This window comes from Mus caroli, chromosome 19 (genome assembly GCF_900094665.2).
Source record: "Mus caroli chromosome 19, CAROLI_EIJ_v1.1, whole genome shotgun sequence".
NCBI lineage: Eukaryota > Metazoa > Chordata > Mammalia > Rodentia > Muridae > Mus > Mus caroli.
The window spans coordinates 37,914,517-37,940,385 of NC_034588.1; the positions used below are offsets into that span (position 1 = coordinate 37,914,517).

At 38.9% G+C, this 25,869-nt stretch overlaps 1 protein-coding gene across 2 annotated transcripts in view; it reads right to left on the reverse strand.

Annotated features, from left to right (window-relative positions):
• Positions 1-25,869, reverse strand: part of Tm9sf3 (transmembrane 9 superfamily member 3) — a 55,093-nt gene that overhangs the window by 23,644 nt on the left and 5,580 nt on the right. For both annotated transcript variants that reach the window (XM_021151354.2, XM_021151355.1), the window contains exons 2-7: positions 20,856-21,051; positions 12,779-12,901; positions 11,525-11,685; positions 10,319-10,396; positions 5,521-5,652; positions 3,611-3,777 (exon numbers count right to left, since the gene is read on the reverse strand). In XM_021151354.2, the coding sequence (XP_021007013.1) occupies positions 3,611-3,777; positions 5,521-5,652; positions 10,319-10,396; positions 11,525-11,685; positions 12,779-12,901; positions 20,856-21,051 (857 nt within the window). The remainder of the gene's footprint in view (positions 1-3,610; positions 3,778-5,520; positions 5,653-10,318; positions 10,397-11,524; positions 11,686-12,778; positions 12,902-20,855; positions 21,052-25,869) is intronic.

The window sequence follows — 25,869 nt, forward strand, 5'->3', positions numbered from 1 at the left end:
CCTGGAACTCACTCTGTAGACCAGGCTGGCCTCGAACTCAGAAATCCGCCTGCCTCTGCCTCCCGAGTGCTGGGATTAAAGGCGTGCACCACCACACCCGACTAGAATATTCCTTTTTTATAAGTGGCTCAATATTTAAGATTTTTTTGCCTGCTTATTAGAAATAAAGTTCAAGTAGGATAGTTTGTATTAAATCCTACTATTTTAAATGACATAACATGATAAGACTTACTTTTTTTCTGTAAAAGTTATTTTTAAACGTACCTCCTGGTCCTCAAGGCAACCTTATGTCAGCCTGACAATCTAACCTCTGCCCAGTAATGGTATCTAAAGAATTAAGCCAACCTTCATGTTGAGTAAAGTAATTTAAAAAATTTTAAATATGCCCAGTTGAAAAGAAAAATATTAAAATAAATGGCAGTTTAATTTGCTGCAAAATAGAAATATTTACTATTTATTAACACCCTCCATACTTCAGCCTACTAGTTTTGCAATATGCAGCATCTGTTCAAACACCTGTGCTCATTTCCATAAGTGGCTTCAGAAGTAAGTAAACAAATGAATATAACACGCATCTCAACAGTGAAAATAAAAACACTGCAGGGTTTCATCTCTATCCATCTTCAACTAAATCCAAGTGCAAAAATTTGTCATTCTCAAAAGAATCACAGATCTCAAAATTAATTAGTTAAAAAAAATCAAATCTGTTTTTCCAAAAACTCAAACATCATTAAGTGCTAATTCAGTCCTTCCCCACAAAGACTAACATATATGACCCATTCTCTTTATAAATGTGTTTGCTAAAGGCAGATATAAGTACAAAGAAAATACAAAGGGCTAGTTTTAGTGTAAGATGAGCCTAATACCAGGCAAAAGTTCTTACTATTAACAGAAGGCACTCAGAAAGGCCGGCCTGGAGTCCAAATGACTTCCGGGTTAAGTCTGCCGTTTCCAAGCAGGATGGTTTGCACACTCAGATCTACCTTCTGTTTCTTTGTTCAAAAATACAAGCATTTATGCCCACCCTCAAATAAGCAATTTCATTATACTGAGAAGTCCACCATGGCAGCCATTCTCAAGACTGGAAGAGAGGCCAATGAGCTGCTTACCATGCCCACGGAGAGCACAGGCTCTCTCAAGAGCTAGCACCACAATTAACTGGTACCACAGTGACACTGTCCTACCTACACCTTGCCAATGCTTCTCTGACTGCCACAGTGATCACAGAGGCAACGTAACTTGCACCTATTAACGCTAGCTACTCTTTACCCTTAAGAATCATTCTGTCACTGGAGCCATCATCCCAACTCCACATTCACATGCTTCTGCTTCTCACTGTTTCACATCGCTTCATCACTCTTTTCATTTCCATAACACTGCAAATGAAAAACTCTGAAATAGAACCACCTGCATTCAAACCAGTTTATCACCCTTCAGTAGCAATGTGTAATTTCGACCATTACTTCACCTCTCTGAGCTTTCCCTTGCCTGCCTATAGGATAGAAATACAACAGTCCTCACACAGGATTGCTGTGCACATTAAAGGTGCAAATGTGCAAAGTACACAGGACCCTGATGTCATCAGTCACTTCTCCATCACACCAACGCTGGCGGCTTCACCACTTCTAAGTAACTGCACACACATCACATAAACACAACACCTACTTACTGTAGTAAATGTCAGACCACCACATGACCTGGCCCTAACACTACCCACAGAAGAGTAGCTTCTGACACCTAAATACTGAAGGGCTTGGGCTGGAGAGATGGTTCAGCGGTTAAGAGCACCGTCGGCTCTTCCAGAGGTCCTGAGTTCAAATCCCAGCAACCACGTGGTGGCTCATAACCATCTACAATGAGATCTGGTGCCCTCTTCTGGCCTACAGGATATACATACAAAGAAAACACTGTATACATAATATACATAATAAATCTTAAAACAACAACGAAACTGAAGGGCTTTAAATTACAAGAGAGTATGCACTAATAAGAGTTGCTGAATTCTAATATCATTTTGAAAAGCAAATCAAAGCAAAAATTTGGACAAAGCAAAGCAAAAACTAGGACGCTAGAAAAGGTTTCTCTTTAGTCACAATACTGAATAATGGGGTTGGCTTCAACTCAAGCATGATGTAGAATCAACACTTAGTGTAAGCATGGCGGCCTTGCAGATCTGAAATGCTTTCCTCATGTTCAGGACCCACTTCACCTTAAAATACATTATACCCTAAAATATGAACACTTACAACTCTGCAGTTTCCATGTAGTTTAATTATTTTAAAATGTGGTAGTGAATGGCAACACAAAGGTAGATCACAGAAACATCACAGATGTTTTTGGTTAATACATACTCCATCAGTTATTAAACATGAACTATTCCCTTTATATGGTTAGTCTAAGCATTCAGCAGAGGAATGGCGATTTAGCATATGGTTAAATGGTTTAGAAAGTAGTTATTGTTTTTATGTGTGTATGATCTGTACCTGGGTGGACATGCACATTGCAGCACACATATGAAGTAAGAGAGCAGGGCTTTCTGAAGTCAGTCTTCTCCTTCCCCAGGGGGACCAAACTTGGCCATCAGGGTTGAGGGGAAACTGATTTTTTTTAACCTGCTAAGTCATCTTGCTTGCCACATGGTTAAATATTTGACAATTAAAAAGCGATTCTTTCAGCAGTACAAGTGAATTATTTGTTCATGCAATGCTATTCATATGTAAGGATATATTATGAATTGGAATGCAGCTGAAGTTGCTCTGACAGAGGACATTACAGCTGCTGTCTGATGCCTGAGGTTGAGGTATAGTGAATCCATCCCACACCACAGTGCATTTCTTTGTACATGCTGTGGCTCTCTGAAAACAAGGTGACAAAATCAGACACAACAAAGCCCTGAGCTTTCTTACTGATTCAAATCAACAACTTTTGGCAAACTGGGCTAGCAAACTAGTTCACCAGGTGAAGGTGCTTGGTGGCAAGCCTGACAACCTGATTGCAATGCTGGGGACACACAGTGGAAGCAGAGAAACAACTCCTCAAAGTCGTCCTCCGACTTCCACATTTGTGCTGTGGCACACACATGCCCAGACACACACATTTGAACACACAGGCATACACACAAATAAATAAATAATGTAATTTAACAAAGTTTGGCAAATGGTTTTGGTTGCTAATAAAAAGTATAGCCAAAACTACACAAAGGTAGATAGTGATCTAGGACTTGAAAAAACAATACTGCGAACACTTTGTTTTATTCCTGAAGGGGTCTCAGTCTGACTATAAATGTGATGTAGTAATTTTGTAACTGAAATTATAAAGATCTAGTTGAATCTGAAAGAGCAGAGGTTTCCTTTTTCAAATAGTTTTAGACTAAAGTAGCTTCTGCCTCTCTCAATGACACAGCCACTGTAACTGCAATGTCCAGCCACACTGGCAAGTTTGAAAATTTAGATTTAAAGATTAAGATCTTTCTGCAATAATAGCACAGGTAGTATTAAAATAATAAAATTACCAAAATAAGTAAATATTTGATAACGACTGGCTTAATAGATTACAATGACTAAAGAAACTATTTATACCAACAAAAAGATGATAAAGTACCGACACTTACTCTGTATACAAATCCTCAATCATGGCAACAATAATAACAATGAGAGACACAGCAAATATCTGACATCCAGAGCCAATGAGGGAGGAGAAGATCAGAGGGTGACTTGACGGTCTGAACACATCTCCATGCACCTGCTTCCAGCCGTACTCGTCTCCTAGGTCTCTGTCCTGCACAGGAGACACGTGCCAAGTATGTGTAGACAAAAATCAGCCCATTCAGAATCAAAGTGCAATACATACACAGGTAAGAAACTGCCGTTTCAAACTCCCCCCTTCCACACTTTTTTAACAGTTCAAAATCCTGAGGACAGACATTTCAAAGTCACAGCAATCCCTGTCCTAACTCAGATGTTATGCTGAGATTCATGAAAGTAAAAAGCAGGGAGAGAAAAAGCTGAGGAAGAAAAAGAAAAAGAAAAAACAACTTAGAAGAGTAAAGGTCTCACTTAATACAACATTACTTCACTCTCAGGCCCTACCCTGCCACTCACACAGTGCGTAAGGCTCACCACCATCAATGGCCAAAGACATAAAAGAGAAATATATTTAGATCAGCACTTGCCCTAAAAAGCAAGAGAAGTGTCCTTTATAGTTCAAAGTATTTGAATATGGATACTTAGTCATCTAAAGCTTTTTAAAAAAAATCCATATTTAAGTTTTGCTTGAATAACCCAATTATCCTTAATTTCTGAAACAAAGTTTCTTAAGGAAACTATTTAAGAAGGAAGTATTTTTTACCATCACCACAATATATTTAGCTTGTTAAAATTTGACATTTTAAACTGCTTCTCAAGCCTATTTAATGATGAAGTACACCTAGGTATTAGTATTCTATAGGACACACTTTTATGCTGTAATTTAATAAAAAATTAAGAATAAATCTTTTGAACTAGTAAACTAAATGTATACTAATCCTTCTACCCACCCCTTAAATTTAACTCAACACTTAACAATATTTTAAAAATATATCAAAACTAGTCTAGGCTTCCTTTTTAAAAAAAGTGATTCTGAAATCAAAAGCATTGCAAACTACATTCTGTTTTCTAAGTATGATGTGTCCTTATTTGGTGACAAAACTTGACTGAAGATCACAAGTTTCTTTATCTTGCTTAAGAGAACATTTAAGTTATGTTAGAAAAAAAGAATATATTTAAATATAACATGACCCTAGATCCCACAGGAAACATTACAATCACTTTTAACCGTGGTATTGCTGGGGATTAAATCCAACACTAAGGAGCACTTTCCCACTGAGCTACGTCCCTAGAAAAGTAAGGCTCAAACTCCGGGGCTCAAGCAATCCTCCTGTCTCAGTCTCCTGGATATCTGGAACTATATGTATTTGCTATGGCACCTGGTTTTAGACCTTCTTTTAAACCTAAGAATTCTGGATTCTGAAAACTCATCTGTTCTTGCTGCCTTAGATTAGAAATTCTAATCTAGATTCAACATTGAAAACACAATTGTCTGGAGAGATGGTTCAGCAGGTAGTCTGACCACCTGAGGTCCACCCCTAAAGCCCAGGTAAAGGTAGGAGAGAACTGCCCATCAAGTTGTCCTCTGACCTCAACATACATGGTCTGGCATGCATGACAGCACACACACATCATACACACAGACAATTTTCTTTTAATCTTTAAAAAAAATATTTAACAAGGTTTGGAAAAATGGCTCAATGGTTAAAAGCACACGTTCTTAACCTCAAGAAGAGGACTCAGGTTCAATTCCAAGTGCCCACACCAGGTGGCTTGCAACGACTTATAACTCCAGCTCCAGGGGAAATCCATCACCCATAGCCTCTCCAGGCACAGACACACACACATGTATACACATGTACACACAATTAAAAGTGATAAAATTTAGCACATGGGATAACTAGCTTTTATTAAATATAGAATAGTGTTTACTCACCATGTCATCCATTTCTTCTTCTTTACTATATCGGGCATAATCTTTCCTTAAAGTCCTCATTAAAATCATTGAAACTAATCCCACTAAGAAGATCACCATCATGAAGGAATTAAAAATTGAAAACCAGTGAATCTAAATTAACAAAAAATAAAGAGAGTTACCAGTGTGAAATACCAGTTATAAAATATATGTTTCATGATATCAACTGTATGTTAACAGGAAAAAACTACCAATTTTCATCGTTTATATAAAAATCTAAACTTTAGACACACTGGGGATAAGTAGTCAAAATGAGGGGCTGGCCTTCTTTACAGCCAACCTTCACGAAAGCATGCTATCATCTACACAGATTTTCACGTCAGATTTCCTAACCAACTGTTACTTAGCCAAAGGCACACACAACTCAACTTTGCATGGAAAGCATGTGGGCCGCGCAATCGAAAGGGCTTAGGTTCTAACTTAAGCTCTGCACATTCCTATGTGGCTTCAGTTTCCCCAGGTAAAAATGGAGGCAGCACCCTGTGCTCTGTGAGGTGGAGAGATGAACACAAGGGCACGGCACTGTCGGACCACAACACGGAAAACTCTGACAATACTGCAGCCACACCACCACGGCAAGCTGCTCTGGACAAGGCTTCCTTCCTGAAGATGTTTCTCTTCTTCAGTTAGTCACGCCCTATCACTCTCATTCTCAGGTCCTTTCCCAAGGAGTCACCCCAGTGGCTACCAGAACACTGAAATATTCCTAACTTCTCAGTGTCCTCAGGGCCTTTGACTTCATCATCCAGATTCTGGCCTATGGTTACAAAGCACTGCTTCATCTCCAAGGACATCTTAGAACTGAGTACATCTGACTTGAACTAAGTCTGTGGTTTTGCACACTTGCTCATTTATATTTTAACCTCCCAAAGGTCCTTGAGGGTATTTCTGAAGTTTCTCTCCTCTTCAAGTTCCCAAGGCCCTGCTGTCTTCTACCATCCAGTACAACATAATTTCTGAGATGTATCTTCCTAGGATACATAGCTACATCTCTAAATATGCTGTGACCACTCACATCTCTAACAGTTCCCACTCCATTTTTTTCCCTATCAAAACTCAACCAAACTTTTCAAACAAGACTACATTTCTTCCCTCACTTCTTCATAATGTGAATTTCAATACTGCCCCTGCAATGAACTTTTGTGGGGTTTTCTTTACATTTATTAATTTTTGAGTATATGTGTATGTGTGTGCAGGTCAGAAGACAATTTGTGGGAGTCAGTTCTCAACTTCCATGTGGGCTCTAGAGACTGAGCTGAAGCCATGAGGCTTAGGGGCAAGAACTTTTACCACTGCCCCGGCTCACTGGCCCCTGCAGTGAACTTCTGGGTTGATTCAGCAGTTGGGTGATCTGCTCCCCTACTCTCTGCCAGTTTTCACCTTTGCTGTCACTCTGCCATCCCAAGTCACTGACTGCTGCTTCGGTTTCTTTTTTCTTTCCACTCTGTTCACCCTTGGCCTTGGTATTCCACCATGACTCCAAGGCTCAAGAACTTTTCCCACTTTCTTTCCAGTGATGATGCTGGAAATACCTTCAGCCCTTATTTGCTCAAATCCCCAGCTTTCATACAGCTTCCTCTTTCAGACCTGTAGTAACTACTGCAGCTTCCACTTAAACACCTCTGTGGAATCTCAGGTTGGGACGGCCCTCAGCAACTTTATCATCTCCCCTTATGTATACCACTCATTTCTTATCCTCTAGCTTCTATTACTGGAACTAATATTTGGCTGTGAAATTTTTAAATTATCTCTGGTCCTTCCTTCTGCTTAATTCTTCATTATAGTTATTAAACCTAGAAAAGGGCTTCAGTTTTAACTGTATATATGTGGCAGTGTATGGGTGCACACACACATGCCTAGGGAAAGCACAAGAGGGATCCCCGGAACTAGAGTTACAGGCATTGCCAGACATGTCAGACATGAATGCTGGAAACTGAACTCAAGTTCTCTGCAAAAGCAGTAAATGTTCTTAATCTCTGAGCATTCTCTTTGGCCCTAATTACTAAACTTGTGTTTTCCTTTATCCCTTCCTCTCAATCTCCATGGTATAATCTGCCTCCTCAACAAGTCTAGCGTTCTCCTATTCAGTCTCTCGCTGCTGTTTGATCTCTCTCCTGATTTTAAATGTAGCTGAACAAAGTCATCAAGCAAATCTTCCACAATATAATGTTCATTATCATTACTCTATTCTACAACATACAGAGCCCAATTTCTTCATATCCATCCTAATGACGTCCCAGGACTCTGTCCGTGCTGTAACATGGCCTTGCACATCTCCGTCGACCTTCCCTTCTACTGCACCCTATACTCTTGTCAGGGCTCGCCCTGCTCACTGACCAAGGAGAGCACATCTGCCATCCTCTTCTCTTTTCATGCACTTTCTTCTCATGTGTGATTTATATTCCTTGTAAAGTCTCCCTGGTCTTTCAATTCCAAGTCAAATAGTACCTTCCCTGCTACAGAGCCTCTCACTTGCATATTACAGTTTTTCACAGAAATTCTGCTCTGAGCTACAAGAGTCCCTAGAAAACAACGCAGGGTATACTGGCTTGTACAGTGCAGGCAGGCAGATTTTTACTTGTGTTAATATGCTACAGAAGTGCATGAATGGAAGGGCAGTCCTGCCTCCGCTACTCATCCTGGGGCTTCAGGGAGAAAAAAACATAAGCTATGTCCTTTTCTGAAGACAGCTGCTCGACTCTGCTGTATATAAGATCATTCCTTCCTTCCCCCAACAATTTATTTATTGCATGCCCACTGGCATTATAAATGGAACAATGAATGCATCATACTTTTTAAAAGTCTATGTAAATTTATCATAAAAGTGTCACCAAAAAATTTAAAAAGCAGTTTAAAATGAAATGACAGTTGTCTCCCAAGATGGGATTTTTGTTTATACTTGAGAAATTAATAACCCAGAAATAGTGAAGAAAAGAAAAATATTAAATATATATATGTATACATATATATATATAATATGACTCTAATCATTATTCAACTGCTCAATATTTTAAATAGAAAAAATGTATATATTCTTTGTAATAAGAAAGGTATGCCTTAAATGCTAAGACGTCCTACACAGATAAAGTTAAAACTTATTACATAAAGTAAAGCACAGAAAACCAGCACCCTATTATCTCACGTGTATGTGTACACATAAGCTGCTCTCAGAGAAGCTGTAGGAGAACAACAGCTACCAAGAGGCTGAAGAGAGAGGAAAGCTTGGGTCAAAGTTATCCAAGAGTACAAAGTTATAGATAGGTAAGAATGCAATGTCCTGGTGTGTCACCACACACAGGGTGCTTCTCTTCTGCAGGTATCTATGTGAAATTATGTGAAAGGTTTCTTTTATGGATATCTTCTTTTGTAGATAATGATAATATATAATACATTTCAAAAACTGAATTCTGAATGTTCCTCTAGAAAACTTTTATACATTTATTTCCAATGGGTACACAGGTGCCAGACAACTTTTGGGAGTTAGTTCTCTCCTTCCGTCCACCACGTGGGCCCAGGGATTGAACTCAGGTCACTAAGCCTGGCAGCATGCACTGTAACTGCTAAGTCATCTTTCCAAACCCTTTATGTTTCCAACAGGAAAAAAAATGACAAAATATTTGAATTTGAGAGAGTATGTGTTACTTAGCTGAAGCAGTGGATAATGAAGTATGTACTGGGACATCAGATGTTACCTCATAAATATATATATAAAACATGTTTAATGTATCAGTTTAAAATATAAATTTAAAAGTATTAAACCTTCTAATGAGGTTCCCTGCTATACCCTAATCTAAGAAATATGAAATCGAAGGTATAAACTTTAAACCAATACCTACAATAATACACTGTTAATAATCTAAAACATAACACTTTTTGGCAATACCCTAAAAACTATACAATGTGATACAGCCTTAAAAATTTTTACACCAAGAAAATTCTTATTAAAAATAATAAAGTATCGCTGCTCAGTTTTTTGACTAAGATAGATAAAGTATAAAACTAATAAAGCAAACAGGTAGCAAAGATTGCTGAACCTACCAACTGCACTCCACTGCCCCCTAGCGTTGCTAATCCTAAGTGTCACCCTCTGTTTATAGTGAATTTTTAAAGCAACTGGAGATGAACAAGGAACATCACTGATCTGAGCCCAGGTTCCCAGCCAAACCCTGCCCTAGGCGCTGCATCCAGCCTCCATGTGCGGGTGAGGAACGAGGACGATGGGAACATTATTCCCTTTCTAGACTCTCCAAACGGAAGGCTGTCCACTGGTAAAACCTCCACTGTTCTCTCATCTCCTTTCCAAGAGATACATCCTTTCTGCTGCTGTTTCTTCACACTTACAGGGCAGATGCCCATGTAAAGAAGCCTGCCAACAGCTCATCATCAACATAAGGTCCATCTAAGTCGGAGTTTCAGACCTAAGAAGCCCATCTGACCATAGATATGAACCCTATTCTCCAAAATAACCATCATTTGCAATTAAAGTGGTATTTTTGGCTTCCATGTGTCATGCTTTTCCCTATATACCTCTTAACTGGTTTACACCACACTATGAAGCAAGCTAGTTTTATTATTCCTTTAAAATTCCCCATCATTTTTATGACTTTAAGGTTATAACTGAAATCACCATTAGTTATATCTTGAAATCCATTAGTCCTAAGCAAAATGGCCCACATAGGCATTCTAAAGGTGTGTAAAGATGTCCAAGTGAAACTGATTTGTACATGTATGCTGTATCTTAAACAGAAACAACACCCACCCTATGTTGAAAAAAGGATGGATCAAGATATTTATCGAATCGATCTTCAAATTTTACATCCGATTTTTTCCATTTTACCTGAAAAAAAAAATTAAAAATTAAGGCCAATAAATGATTAATAATCTGATGGTAAAACTCATATAAAAATCAGAAATACTGGCATACTTAAAATTAAATGCTAGGAAGATACTGACAGAAGCAGAGGTTTACTTTTTAATTTTACTATTTTATGTGCATGAGTATGTGTCTGTGTCTGTGCACCACACATATTCAGTGCCAGCAGAGGCCTGAAGAGGATTGATTCTAGATCCCCAGGAACTAGAGTTAAGATCTTGTGAGCTGCTATGTAGATGCTGGGAATTAAACCTGGGTTCTGTATAAGAGCAGGCAGAGCTCTTAACCACTGAGCCACCTCTTCAGCCCCAGTCTGAGAAGCTGTATAATATTACAGCTTTCCTCATGTGGGTCCATTCAGCTTTCAGGGACAAATCATTACTGCTGGCGTGATACATGTCAGGATGAGTACCAGTTGCTAAATGCTCATTAGGGTATAAGTATTTAAACCAATTAAAATAAGAATACACGCATTTTCATCGTTAAATTATGGTTTTATGACAACTATTAAAATTCTTTATACAATTATGTAATCTTTATATTGGGTACACATGGACAAAAAGAAATTTCAGGATTGGCTAAAAGCAAGGGGATTCTTCTCAATGACCAGGAAAATACTGGCAAAGAGAAAAGTCTCCCTATATTGGACTTCCTCTCTTTCTTCCACCATTTTTAAGCATAAAGAATAAAATGACCTTTACAGTTGAGAATGGACTCTGACAGGCTCTTACTGTGCAGAAGTCTTCTCATCAAATAAAGCAAAGCATAGCAATCGACACCTCCCCAACGACCTCCACACAACATCACCTCTATTTGCAACAGCAAATAAAGAGAGAAAGCATGAACTTCCCCAGCCTAAAAACACCATCGAGACACATGGCTGAGCTGTCACCTACCCAGTGCCAGTGGTAACTGCGTTACAGCACTGTGTGGCACCCACACCACAGATCTGAAGTACTTCCTCTTCCTTTAGGAGACTTAATGTAGACACACTGAGGAATTTTGTTGCATCTAATTTTAAGATGTATTTTTATTTTCTAAAGCTTACTAACACCACCATTTCTTCCTGTAAACAAATATTTTAAAACGTACCGAATATGACATCTGTATTTTAGTATTTGGAACCAGTTTGACCTTTCCTTCACTAGTTAGATTAACATCCACAATTCGATTTCCATTAAAGCCTATTTCAAGTTTTTTGTAGGTCCAAAGATAGTAATCTTCCCCATTTTCATCTGCTTCACCAACAATACCTACAAAAGAAAAGACACTTCATACAAGGTAATGCCACTTAGTATGCAAAACACCCAGAAGCTAAAAGTTCATTAACTGTCTTTGACATAAAGAGGCAACTCTACCATTATCTTCGTGGTTAGTACAAGGCAAAGGTGTAGGCTGGCCTTCTTAGCAAGCATGTGCCATGGTCGCTCTAGCACACAATGATGAAGAGATGTTGACCATAAATGGTCACAAATCTGACACTCAGAACTCACACTCTGTCCTTACTAGCATCTCTGCTGCTGCACACAGCAGGGTCTCACTGTGAAGTGCGGGCTGGCCTGGGACTCGCTATGAAGACCAGGATGGCCTTAAATTCACAGAAGCCTCTTTGTCTTTTCCTCCCGAGAGATTAACTTTCTTATAAATCTCCTTAGCATATCTAATGGACTCAGTCCGTTTTGCTGCAGATGAACATAATGATTAGCTAACGATTTTAAGATTAAAAGATAATTACTTATACATAGAGACAAGAAAAAATATTTGTGATCAAACATGTTGCCTATGGCAACTGCCTATTCCTTGCCTTTAAAATAATTTAATTATTTAAGTTATCTTTGGACTATGCCTATGTTTGTATTAAGCATATTATGTCTCTTCCCAAACAGAATGGACAAGCAGGAGCTAGACGAGAATATTTCTTCAATATTGAATGCTTTGGTAAATAACAAAGGAATTGATAAGTAAAACATTCAAAAAATTATCATATCCCTAAAAACATACTACTACAGTGTCATAGAGGTAAATTTAAAAAATCCTATTCTGTCTCTCTAACTACATTTAGGAGAAAATAAGCTGTAAAGTTGGGGAAGAAGAAAATTTCAGATTATACCAAGTGCCTTTGAATTTCTTGAGTCTGAAAAGTTACACTGTATTAAACCTTTTATCTTAAGAGTTTCCTATAAGGTCTGGCAATATCAAAAATGCCTGCACTAGGAGAAAGCCATAAAATCAGCATTAAAGACTATTCCGGGGCAAACATTAGAAACACATTTCCATCATGATCTGGAACAGTCACCTTAACACCCTGTTTACTTGAAATCCTACTTTGTAACCAAGGATACTTACCCCATATTGGTAGGTCATCTATGTACATCTGATACCAATAGTGATTCTTGATAGCATACACAAATGCATCTCTCTTCTCTTTATCTAAGTCAATTTCACAGTAAGTACCTGGCATCACATCATCTGCAAAGTAAAATTTACAAATTAACCCACTGATTTGCAAAATAGTTACAGGAAATACAAGACAAAAAGAAAAGTCAGCATTTGCTCCAGTTACTTCTGTTCCCAACAGTTCAATCTGGTGATAGGCAGATGGAGCTCGGTGTGTTATCCCTCCAGCATTTTCCTATTTCCCATCACCTTATAATATAAGGCTCTCCTCATCTTTATTCTCAAAGATGCCTTATGTGAGAAACTCCTCATATAAAGAAAATAATCCAAGAACAATAGTGAAGTCACTTACAATAAACAAGCTGATGTAAGAACAGACAACACAGAGCTTATGGTGCATAAGGAAATGGTCATCTGCTGCGTGGGAAAGCTTAGGGGCAGCAGCTTAGGCAGAGATAACAGCAGAGTTGAAGGTCACTTGGATAAACCCTCATTCCAACAGCACAGGAACCCCAAGTCATCAGAGGCCACAGAAGCTCTTCATAATCATCAAGATCACAGGCTAGCTCCTATCTAGGAGGCAAATCTGCTTATAAATCACTCAAAAATACCCTAGAAGTGAGTCACTTCCATTCTTGATTGCTTGCAAAAGCAGTGTCCTCAGAGTTGTGTTCAGATAGTCTCCTATTTCTGATGTTTCAAACTCTGTCCACATTCTATATAACTAAAAAACTAGCTGAAAAAAATCTCACCATAAGTCACTGGTTGAAAATGACAAAAGAGTATTCCTCCCTCAAGTGAACACAAACCTTTGAGTTCTGAAGATTCAACTAAGATTTTAGCAATGCAAAAATCTTGAGGAGAATAAAAGCAAAAACGCACACTAGCAAACGTCCATACGTACTTCTCACAGAGATCACCACGCTAAGTAGATCCAGCATCTAACTGCCAATGTGTGCCCAATAACAGCCCAGAAAACGACCGCTAGCTACCACAGCACACACTGTGTTCTCTGAGAATGTACCACACCACCTTACTTCCACTTGCTCTTTTGATGGAATTACTAATATGGAAAAGCACACTCTTACCTCAAATTCCAAAGTGTTCTGCAAAGTTATCATGAAATCACCATATATGTGCTTAGTGACACGGCAAAGTCCTGAGTTCTGGTCTGCGTTCCACTACTTACTAGCTATCTGAACAAAAGCAAATGGTTTAACCTCTCTGTGACCCCCACAGTTCCTCAACTGTGAAACTGGAAACTGTGCTGCCTCCTTCCCAGGGCTGTCTTAGGCTGGAATGTGATGCATTCACACTCGTCTTGAGTATTTGTGCCCTTACACTCTTGAGAATCTCACGAATGTGTTAATTCCCTGCCACAACCCACCCCCACCCCACCCCAACCTGAAAACGTATAATCACACAAAATTAAGTGTACAATTTCAGAATGCCCAAGGATGGACCCCTGAAGTCAGAGGTCTGGTTAAACTCTCTACATTCACGGCCTAGTGCAGCCTGGAAGGTAATTATATACTCAATAACTGCCAAATAGATTTTAAAAACACAGACTGGAAATAGTGGGTCTATGCACAGTTGATTTAAAGACCACAAAGGTACAGACTAACTAAGCAACCTGACTGGCAACATAGCCTAGGGGAACAACCCTGGAACCCTAGCTACCTGAAAGCTAGTGCAGAAGGCTTACAAGCTCAGAGTCAGCCAGGGCTACAGAGGAACCCAAAGCTAGGCCATGTAACTCAGCAAGACTGGGTCTCAAAATAAAAAGTGGAAAACAAAAACAAAAACATAGGGGTGGAGGGGAAGGCCTGGAAATGCAACTCAGTGGGGAAACATTTAACATCCACAAGGTCCCTTCAATCCCTAATACTAAAAAAATGTAAGGGAGGGAGGATGGAAACAGAAACTGCCTTAAAATGTTTATTATAGCCTTTAAGTAAAAATATAAATATAAATATAAATAAATATATACATATGTTTAGTAAGTCTATTCAAAGAACTTAAGCTTGTAAAAGATTTGTATATACATTATAATACCTTGCGTAAGAACTGCTAAAAGCTTTGTTATTTCTAAAAAGAAAGAGAAAGGGAGGGAGCAAATCACGGTGGAACTAGTGTGGGGAAAGTACACATCCTAATTACAGAGTACTACTGAGCTACATTTGAAGAGTAACAATATAAGAGTAAACTCACACAAAGTTATAAGGAAAAAAATGCATAAAAATAATTACATATAATTTTAGTTAAAAATGCTCAAATCACTGGCATATGGTAAACACTACATAAGGGTTAAGTTTAAAAAATTAACATAGGTAATATGAATTCAATTTTTACTTTCTTGTGACAGGATCTCACCAAGGCCCTCAAGCTGACTGGGAATTCCCAATCCTTCCATTTCAGCCTCACAAGTGTTAGAATTACAGGACTGTACAAACATGCTCAGTTTAATTTTATATATTTTCAACAATTTGGATAAACAGAAATTTCAATGTTATATTCCTCTGTAGATCCTAAATTTTATGTATTGAAACTGTATTACTGCTAAAAATCAGAAGAAAAAAAAACCATACATATACCTTTTCTTTTGGAGGGTGATGTCAAGCTGAAGAATAATAATTTTAATGATACAAAAAAAAAAAAAACCCGAGAATTAGAAGCTATTATGAAATCTACAGTTAGCATAAGGTACTTTAAAAACAACAACAACAACAACAACATCAACAAAAAACAAACCAAGGGACTGACAAGTTTCAGATTCTAAGTGTTTGTTCTGGTTAAAGCTCTAATTGAAACCAAAGGGAAGAGAAATCTAGCAGCAAGCTCCAGTATCTCCGGTTATCAAGGCAAGGTTAGACACTGGTAATTTGTTTTCTTCCCCCTCCTCCACAAAAAAAAAAAAAAAAAAAAAAACTCAAGTGTCAGTAGAAAAGGATGTAAGTCCATCAAACCAAAAATAGTGGCTATGGCAAAACACCATGACCAAGGCAATGAGAACTGGGCTTACAGTTACAGTACCAGAGGGAGAAGAGTCACTATAGCAAGCAAGCATGGTGGCTGCAGCAGAAGCTGAGGACTCACATTTTGAAACACAAGTGGGGAGAACAAACTGAAATGGCTTCGAAATCTCAAAGCCCACCAGGAGTGACATACTTCCTCCAGCAAGGCTGTAACTCCTAAACCCACCCAAACACCATCACCAACTGATGACACCAAGTATTCAAACATGTGACCTGTTGGGACACTATCATTCAAACCATCACAAATGAAAAGCGCTAAACAGACTTTTGGAAAAGGAAAAACAGAGAATGTGACCAGTGACACATAACACAGGGGACAAGAGAGCAAAAAAGCTGCCTGGGGACAATGGGACTGACGTCATAGCCTGTGTAAGATACATACCACAGACCTTGAAATGTAAAGGGTAGAGAGGGGCTGACAGAGAGAGTAATTACATGCAGTGGACAGGACGCTTCCATCTGTGATCCCAGGACTTAGAACGTAAACTACAGAAGGACCACAGATTTGAGGTCAATCTGAGGTCTCAGAAAAAATCAAGGGCTGGGGATGGAAGTCAGTTTGGTTCTTAGGATGAAGACGATGAGGACGACACTGATGACAAGATGATGAAAACAACAACCACAGAAGAGGAAGAAGAAAGTAAAAAGGACAAGGGGTTGGATGCTCATGTTCTCTCTCTCCCCTACCCACCACAGCTGGATGAATACCCTCAACTTATCTCCTACTGCGGGGAGCACAGGCACTTTCCTCTGGAGAATTTCTGGAGGCTCCAGCAGTAGTAACACTGAAAACAGTAGGAGCTAGGGACCGTCAACAGAGTGTGAGGTTGTCTTCAATAAAAGTCCTCCAGCTGAAGGAGGGGCCTGCTATGCCAAATTCTTTCCCCTTCCTTTGGCAGTCAGCTTTTCCACTCAGGCAGATAGCAGACTAGAAATGCTGCCTTTGGGAATGAGAGCAGCCAAGATGGAGAATCACTCAACTCTAAGTTCATAAGGATCTAAATAGCCTTGGCGTTTCTCCATATCTGCAGAACTCTAAATTTACCAATTCACTCAAGGTAAGAGGGAATACAAAATGTCATCTATATATTAGTTTAGGATATTCAAAGAAGAAATAATTTTAAAAAATATATAAGTGAAAAGGAGTAATCCCTAGAAGTCATTATTTTTCAACTAATGCCCTCTATTATACCACAGGATTCTCAAATAACAGGGAAAGACACTGAGCAGTGGCTTCCCCTGATGAAGAATACTATCCCAGCACTCAAAAGGCTGAGGCAGAGAATCCGAAGTCCTAAGCTGACCTCAGCAAAGGCCAGCAAGGGACATATAGTAAGTTCTAGGCTTAAGCTAGCCTGTCCAGCATGGTAATACCTTTTACACACACACACACACATACACACATACCAAAATATTATAATTACAATCCCAGATCATCTAATAATCAAAAGGAACCAACTGTTATAAAAGTAAGCAGGCACACACTGTACAATTTATTAAGAGCATTCTGAGTCTTAGCAGCTACGATATGTAGAAATATACTAACCTAATGAAACCAGCAAAAAGAATTTGTTTGTAGTTTGGGAATACAGTAATTTAACATTTCAGAAGTGCTAATATATATATAAATAAGTAGAATTACAGATTCATACTATATATATTAGTAGGCACAACTATTCACAAACTATATACCAAGTACTTTTAAAAAGTACATTATCTCATTTAAACCTAACAGTGGTCCTATCAGGCATATTATTTCCCATGCTTCCCAGACAAGAGTGACAAAAGATTGAATATTCTTTTTTTAATTTTTATTAGATATTTTCTTTATTTACATTTCAAATGTTATCCCCTTTCCTAGTTTCCACTCTAAAAATCCCCTATCCCCTCCCCTCTTCTCCCTGCTCCCCAACCCACCCACTCCTTCTTCCTGGCCCTGGCATTCTCCACAGAGAATGGGACACAGAACCTTCACAGGGCCAAAGGCCTCTCCTCCCATTGATGACCGACTACACCATCCTCTGCTACATATGCCGCTAGAGCCATGAGTCCCACCATGTTTTCTCTGATTGGTGGTTTAGTCCCAGGGAGCTCTGGGGGTACTGGTTAGTTCATATTGTTGTTTCTCCTATGGGGTGCAATCCCCTTCAGCTCCTTGGGTATTTTCTCTAGCTCCTTCATTGGGGACCCTGTGCTCCATCCAATGGATGGCTGTGAGCATCCACTTCTGTATTTGTCAGGCACTGGCAGAGCCTCTTAGAAGACGGCTGTATCAGGCTCCTGTCAGCAAGCTCTTGTTGGCATCCGCAAATGGGGTACAGAGCTAAACAAAGAATTCTCAACTGAGGAATACCGAATGGCTAAGAAGCACCTAAAAAAATGTTCAACATCCTTCATCACCAGGGAAATGCAAATCAAAACACCCCTGAGATTCTACCTTACATGAGTCAGAATGGCTAAGATCAAAAACTCAGGTGACAGCAGATGCTAGCAAGAGGAACACTTCTCCATTGCTGGTGAGATTCTGGAAATCAGTTTGGTGGTTCCTGGGAAAATTGGACATAGTACTACCTGAATATTCTTTCCATATTTACACAGAAGGCAGTAGTTATACCACGTCTCATTCTAAAACATAAAGCTTTCTACCTGGTAATAGCAATGTTCTAAGAGATTGTATCCATAATTAGAAAGATATAAAATCAGGCCTGGTTCAAGGATACCTAATATATATCTGTCCTTGTATATTTAATGTATTTTCTCTAAATGGTCTCAATTAGCATTTTTGTCTAGCACCAGCATATAACAAAAAGAGAAGGTTGTGCAGAAAATCTGAAGTGAGAGGCATCCGACACAATGCAGACCTAAAATAGTCTTCAGAACAAGAATATGATTAGTTCCTTAAAATAACCTCTCTAGTGACCTTCACACTACCAAATGGTACCAATCCCATTAGTCTGATAGAATCTGCTAAGTTTAAATACATTACTAATATGTCTTTGTATGTATGCAAGTGTGTGAGCACATGTACGTGTGTGCATTTTAAAATTTTTACTGCATATGAACACACCTTCAGAAGAATCGAAAAGTGAACTGATTGAGATGAAAAACGAAAAACAAATATTAGTTGGATACAATGCTGCATGTCCATAATCCCAGCACGCAAGTGAAGAGAATGAGAAAATCAAGGACAGCCTCAGATACACAGCAGGTTTGAGGCCAGCCTGAGCTTCACACGTCTCTACTTTAAAACACCTCAAAATAATAGACAGACAGACAGACAGACAGACAGATCAGCATTTCATATTGAAACAATGTTCTGCTTTCTATATCATTGTTGGTATGTACGAAATACCAAAAACAAATGCCCCATACCTGGGTCTCCAAAGGTACATTTTACCCAAAAATGTATTAAAAATAACAAGGAGTAACAATCAGGAACAATTTTCAAAGCATGATCATCTTTATGAAGCAAAAGTGTACTGTAGCAGTAAACGAAATCCAGTATCCATTGGCTACTTCATCTAGACTACCTAAATTAGCAGCTATTTTGGCTGTGTATCCAGCAGTAGGTGTAGAGCTGGCTAGGCCCCAAGAACTGCTACCTTTTGGGGAGTAACAATGGGCAATTCTTCCGTCCCTCAAGTATTAGCTCAGTCTAGAAAGAAAACAAACCTCACTTTCAAGGCCATGAAAATAGCCTGACTGCTGATCTCCACTCAGTCTCGAGGAATTTGCAGAAAGGAGGTAAGTAAGACTGCTGTAGAAATGTAAGTAAGGCAGAAGGATTTCTGATGAAACTGCTGCACAAGACAGGACTTCTCTCTCTCTCTCTCTCTCACTCTCCCTTCCTCTCCTCCCTCCCTCCCTATCTCTCTCTTCCTCTCCCTCCTTCCCTCTCTCCCTCCCTCCCCCTCCCCCCATACACTTCTCCCTATTAAATGAGACATGTCTACCAAGTCCAGAAAAGGAGAAGCTAAACGGATAAATTCAGTACTGAGGTTCCCAAAAATCACGCGTTCCCATTTAGTTTCTTCATATTTATGATTAAATATTTCAATTACCTTATTAAATTAAAACATAAGCCTCAGGGTATGTTTCTAACGCTCATAAAATTATAGGCCACACCACTATGGTTTAAATTTACAACTCAATATTATAATTAAGTCCCAAGGGACATTATGGAGAAGGTATAAATATATGCATCCATTTTCAAAACAGTAACAAAAAGAAATCTGATAAATAAAAACACAATTTAACAAATCAAAGTAATATTATCCTTGTATCTCATGCTGTAGCCTCCTCCCAATGAACTAAAAATATCAGAAGGTAGTTACTATCTATATTCACATCCATAGACATAATAAAGTCAAAATTGGAGCAAACGATTTTACTAAAATCAATGAAGTAAAAGAAATAAGGCTAAAAGCAAAGTTCCTGAGTATAAAGCCTGTGTTCTATTTTTTAAAAAATTAAAACTTCCAGATCACAGATTCAGTAAACTTAACTTCGCAGAGATGCTTTAACCATGGTTCTACAAATGCCTGTGCAGGGAGCTGAGAGCTCACAGAGGATAACGTATAAACACACATTCTCATGGGCAGCGCCTACAAAGAGACTCCTCCTTAAACCTAAGTGACCTAAATTTTAAATATTCTACAGGTGTTAAGGATGCATTAGTACAGCAATACCAAATACATTCTGAGTATATTGTACAACTTAGATTTGTGAGGCTTTACACAAATTTTTCAGAAACCACATATCCCTTTAGAGTCCCACACCTCCAAAAATCACTTTATTATGAGATCTATAAAGGCCTTCCCAGGCATATATGTATCGAGTAAGTTTACAAAAAAAAAATACTTTTTAGAAAGAACTATGTTAGGGAAGCATTCTATTAACAATTTACTATGCTAACCATCCTATAATGAACAATGCCATACAGGAAAACTTCCAGGCTCCAACGTCAGTAAGGACTACCAATGCTAACTTACCTTTAAATTTAATGTCCAGGCCACTAAATTCTAATTCAACTCCTTGAAGTGCTTCTCCCAAAGTTTCATGGTAATGACTGATACTTTTTTTTGACCCCACACAGAATGGAAGTGAAAAGTATTTGTATGTTTCTTGGCGATTGTGGTAGGGCCCAACAGTATTCATCCACAAAACAACTTCTTCTTTATCTTGATACTGTAACAAGAAAAACAAGACGTGTACTTTTAAAATATCTATTTCATTTAAGTAAACTGTCCACATTCAAGATGCTAAAAAGGTGAAACAGTAGAAATTTAATCCGACTACCAATGTCCACACTTTCAAAATCAAGGGTCATGACTCTTAAAATTTTATCCTGATTGTGGTCTCAAAACCCATTTTCCCCAAAATTTGTTTTACAAAAGACAATGTTTTTTTAAAAAGTCAAGAGCTTGTGAAAGTAGGTTTGTAACTATTAAATAAAGGCAAGCCCCAAGCCAACATACTTTGACAGGGAACCTGCACAAGGAAGGAGGAAGAAAATCAGCGGCCTCTTCACATTCACCATTAGACCCCCTCCCCTGACAAACTCTGACAAGCCAGGCAGCCTTGCCTCAGTCTTCCTCACAGCCACTGTCCTAGACAGGAGACAAACATCTAGCAGAAGAAAAGCAACAGTGCAGCCAACACAAGAACTGCATCCAAAGCCACATTCTACCATCATGAGAGACTCACCCTGCATCCCTGTTTCTTTGAATTATACCTCTAACCATTGGTGAATATTATATACAGCCATATGTAGGTCTGGGGCAGCCAACTTCACCTTTTTGTGACCCAGCAGTACAACCTACCGAGGATTTTTTTAAAAATTTTTCTCTATAAATTTAAAATTCATAGTAATATTAATCAGACATCATCAGGCTTATTTTTAAATTATGTTTATGTGTTTGTGTGTATGGAGGCCAGAGGCATGGTATCCACTAGAGCTGAAGGCACAGGGAGCTGTGAGGTACATGATCCAAACTCTGGCCCTCTGCAAGAGGTGCTGGGTACTTTCCTTTTTGCATTTCTTTCTTTTTATTTTTTAAGAGTTACTTATTTTATTTGTATGAGTACATTGTAGCTGTCTTCAGACACACCAGAAGAGAGCATATGATCCCATCACAGATGGTTGTGAGCCACCATGTGATTGCTGGGAACTGAACTCAAGACCTCTGAAAGAGCAGTCAGTGTTCTTAACCACTGAGCCATCTCTCCAGCCCCAGGTATTTTCAAATCAACTGATAGTACAAAAGCTGACCCAATAGATAATATTTATGAAGTGCCTATCATGTGCCAACAACTGTGTTCATCACTGAAGGAGTCTGCTTTCAATAGAATGTGTTCCCTACTCTACTGATCTCTTAAAGAGAATCATTTAACAGGAAGCTATACAACTAGCAGCTATATAATTTCTATTTCTACTTCTACCATTAAAAACTGATCGATAAACACTTTCAACAAAAATCTAATGTGTTTACAACCAAATTAACCTTACTCAAATCTACTGTTTCAACTCCTAACGATTCTAGGAGACTCAACCCCAAAGCTCTTCTCTGTCTTCCAAAGAACACCAAGCCACTAGCTTATCTACTCTTACTCCAAAAATTTGTTTCTTCCTTTCTGCTCATATCAACAACCACCACCTCCCTAAAACACACTAACTGCCTCGTTGTTCAGAGAAGACATCATTCAAAGAATCAAAGATGGAAAAACTATTTTACTGTTCAGACACACAGGCAGCATACAGTAAGCCCGAAATTCGATATTAAGGATATACGGACAATAAAAAATATCCCTCTTGCCTGGCACAGTGGCACACGGATGGTGATACATTAATCCCAGCATTTGGGAGGCAGAGAAAGGTACTTCTGACTTCCAGGCCAGCCTGGTCTATGCACTGTGTTCCAGACAGAACTACATGGTCAGACTCTGTCTCAAAAATAAAGCATTTTTTAATATTTAATAAAGAATAAGTCTTCTTTCCTTCAAGTTCACAACCCACGAAGAACTATACATATAAATGACTAACAATGGGGAAAAGGTTGTGACTACAGTAACGAAGAGCTATGGTAGCGACATAAAGGAATAATTAATTCTGCTCTATCAGAGAAAGGTCAGGGTGAAGAGTAATACAGAAAACTACAGGCTGCTTCAAGCAAGTTCAGAAAAACAACTACAGATAATCTCCATACGTGACGTAAGTAATTAACGAGTCTGAGTAATAATGTCTCCATATGCCTCTATCCATAACGCTCTCTTTTCCTTAGGGGTGTGACTGACAGCCCTGTGGTAGGTCTCCCTCCCAATGCACAATCACAGCATTAGTCAGAGTCCTCCTTTCTAGGTTTACATCCTCCCAAGTCTCCAAACTGAGATCTCCACAGCCACTTCTCTCGGATCAGAGTTCCAAGAATGAAAACGTATTTAATACCACTGGTAAACACTGAAGAAACAGTGACATGCCAAGTTCATTGGCAACTTAATCAAAGTATGTGCTGACGATAACAATATTCACTCAGAGATAAAAGAGAGACTGGAACATTGTATAGAAGTGCCCCTTAATGAGAACCTGGCCATGAATTCTGCTGAGTCTGTAGAAATGTTATATGTAACTCTAGAAATACCTTTGAAATAAATCTAAATATTCTTTAGAAATAAAAATTCTGAACATAATTACTTCTTGAAAGTAAAACATTCATTTATTTTACATACATCCAAACAGTTTAAGGGTAACAATATATATTAAACCCACATTCTGAAAAGACATTAGTTAGTTTGAACATGTGAAACCTTAACAGGCTGGCAGAGCTGTAAGGGAATGAGCCAAGAACTAGAACAAAAATGTACACATTCTATAGTTTAAGATTCTCTCCAGGAAGAGAGAACGCAGCAATCAGAAACACAAAGGTACAGGTGAACATTAAAAACTATGACAACAGTGTGGCCAACTCTGTAGTCTAAGAATCTGAAACAGGGCTCAAGCAGCAATGAGAAACACAATCAGCTGCAGGTGAGGACGGAGGAGCCCAGACAATGCTTCACTTTTTTAACAGGCTCCTTTTTTGCAGTCAAATACAATGAACTTAAAATGCTTACTGCTTCATCCAGACTTTATTCACCCCTGAAAGTAAGGGCTCCCAAGCCTAGGTCAAGATCTCAGTTTCCTGAGCATGGTGGGTGAGTTTGAAGCTAATCTGGCTACACAGCCTCTATCTTAAGAGCTCCATCTTAAGAGAGAAAGTTAGAGATATCCTGAAGCCCGAGGAACCAAAAGGAAGCTATCACAGAACCTTCTAAGGAGGCGGGGAAGCTTTTCCTCCCCTGAAGCTGAGGACAAACTCCCTGAGCTCCCTGAGTTTGGGGAAGGCTTTCCCTCCACTCCTCTACCTTAGAAACCTGTGGTGAAGACCAGGCTAACTCCCTCCCAAAGTATCCCAAGAATTCCTAGCAAGAAATAAAATAAAATTAAATTAAAATAAAATTAAAATACTTTGTTTAGAAAACCTGCACTGGGCAATGGCACTGAGGAACAGGGTGTCCTCATTTACCTGTAAAATGTCTCTGGGGAAGAGGACTGTCAAGGAAGCAGAGCAGAGGTCCCTAGCCTGGCAGTAATTCCATCCATCTGAGCCTCTGGGGGAAGCAGCCCCAAGAAAGGAGAAGCCAGCTTCCTGCGTTTTTCACCTAGTTACTCCCACCTTCAGAATTTCACTGCAACACTGGTTTGCACTGCCCACTCCAGTCAAAATGCCTTAGCACTCTCTTCCTTTCCAAATGTACTTCACCTCTTTCCTTCTCTTTCCCTGAAATCCTCAATGCCCTTCTTTTCTGCAATTAGTCAAATCCTACCTGCCCTTCAGATATGCCTCCTGCTCCTTACTTAACTCCACAGGTGAAGCTTTAACTGACCATCCTTGCACGGCTTCTATGACAGCTCGACGCTAGCTGCCACTTTATAACTACAGTCCAGGAGCTAGGCACAGGCCTAAAGTCTTTCTGTAAACATGGAGTCTTCTCAAAACTGCTAGGCCGTGTTATTTCACCACTTTTACAGATTCAAAATGAAAACAAGAGAGATGCTAAGTAATTTGTTCAAGTCAGGCATGGTGGAGCACACCTGTAATCACAGCCTTTGAAAGCTGATGTGGAGGCAAGCTAAGTCAGAGGCAGCGCAGGCTCCATACCAAGTTCTAGGTCCTCCTTGGCTACCTAGAAAGACCTTGCCTCGTAAATAAATTGTTCAAGCCTCTGTAATTATTATTTTACAAACTAGGACTTTGCTTTTGTTGACTTCCAGATAGTTTTTAAACAAAAAGAAAAAACTTTAAAAGGTAGCTGTACAAAGCAACACAAGTGTACAGCACTCAATGCCAAACAACCTTTTCATTTGAGACTTTAATCTGCTCTAAAGGAAAAGACCCTCAGACAGTATCTGCATTCTAATCTCAGAAGTCAAGACCTTCTTCTCAAGCAGTCGCAGTGCTGGGTCCTGCTCATCTGTTTATGTTTAAAGAGAAGACAGCAAAACTTTACTCCCTGATAAGACACCGTACTTCCCTTCTCCCCCATCTCCGGAAAGAACACTGCAAAAGTGGTGCTGACTTCTTTGTGAGTCAGACTAAGAACTCAGAAATTATGCTGCCCACCCAGGATCAGAAACTCAAAATTAGGGCTCAAGCGCTATCTTTCATTTTTACAGGAAAGGATCATGTTGACTTTAAAATGCTTTTATTAGAGAGAGCAAAATCCATTTATGTATTTCAGAAATTAGTTTCAAAAGCCTTTCAATTATTTAAAACTATACTTAAGAATATTAATATAAATTAGATTTCCTTCTAATTTTTGTTTTCAACAGTGTGTTGAGATAATGATTCTTTTTTTTTTTAAAGATTTATTTATTATATGTAAGTACACTGTAGCTGTCTTCAGACACTCCAGAAGAGGGCGCCAGATCTCGTTACGGATGGTTGTGAGCCACCATGTGGTTGCTGG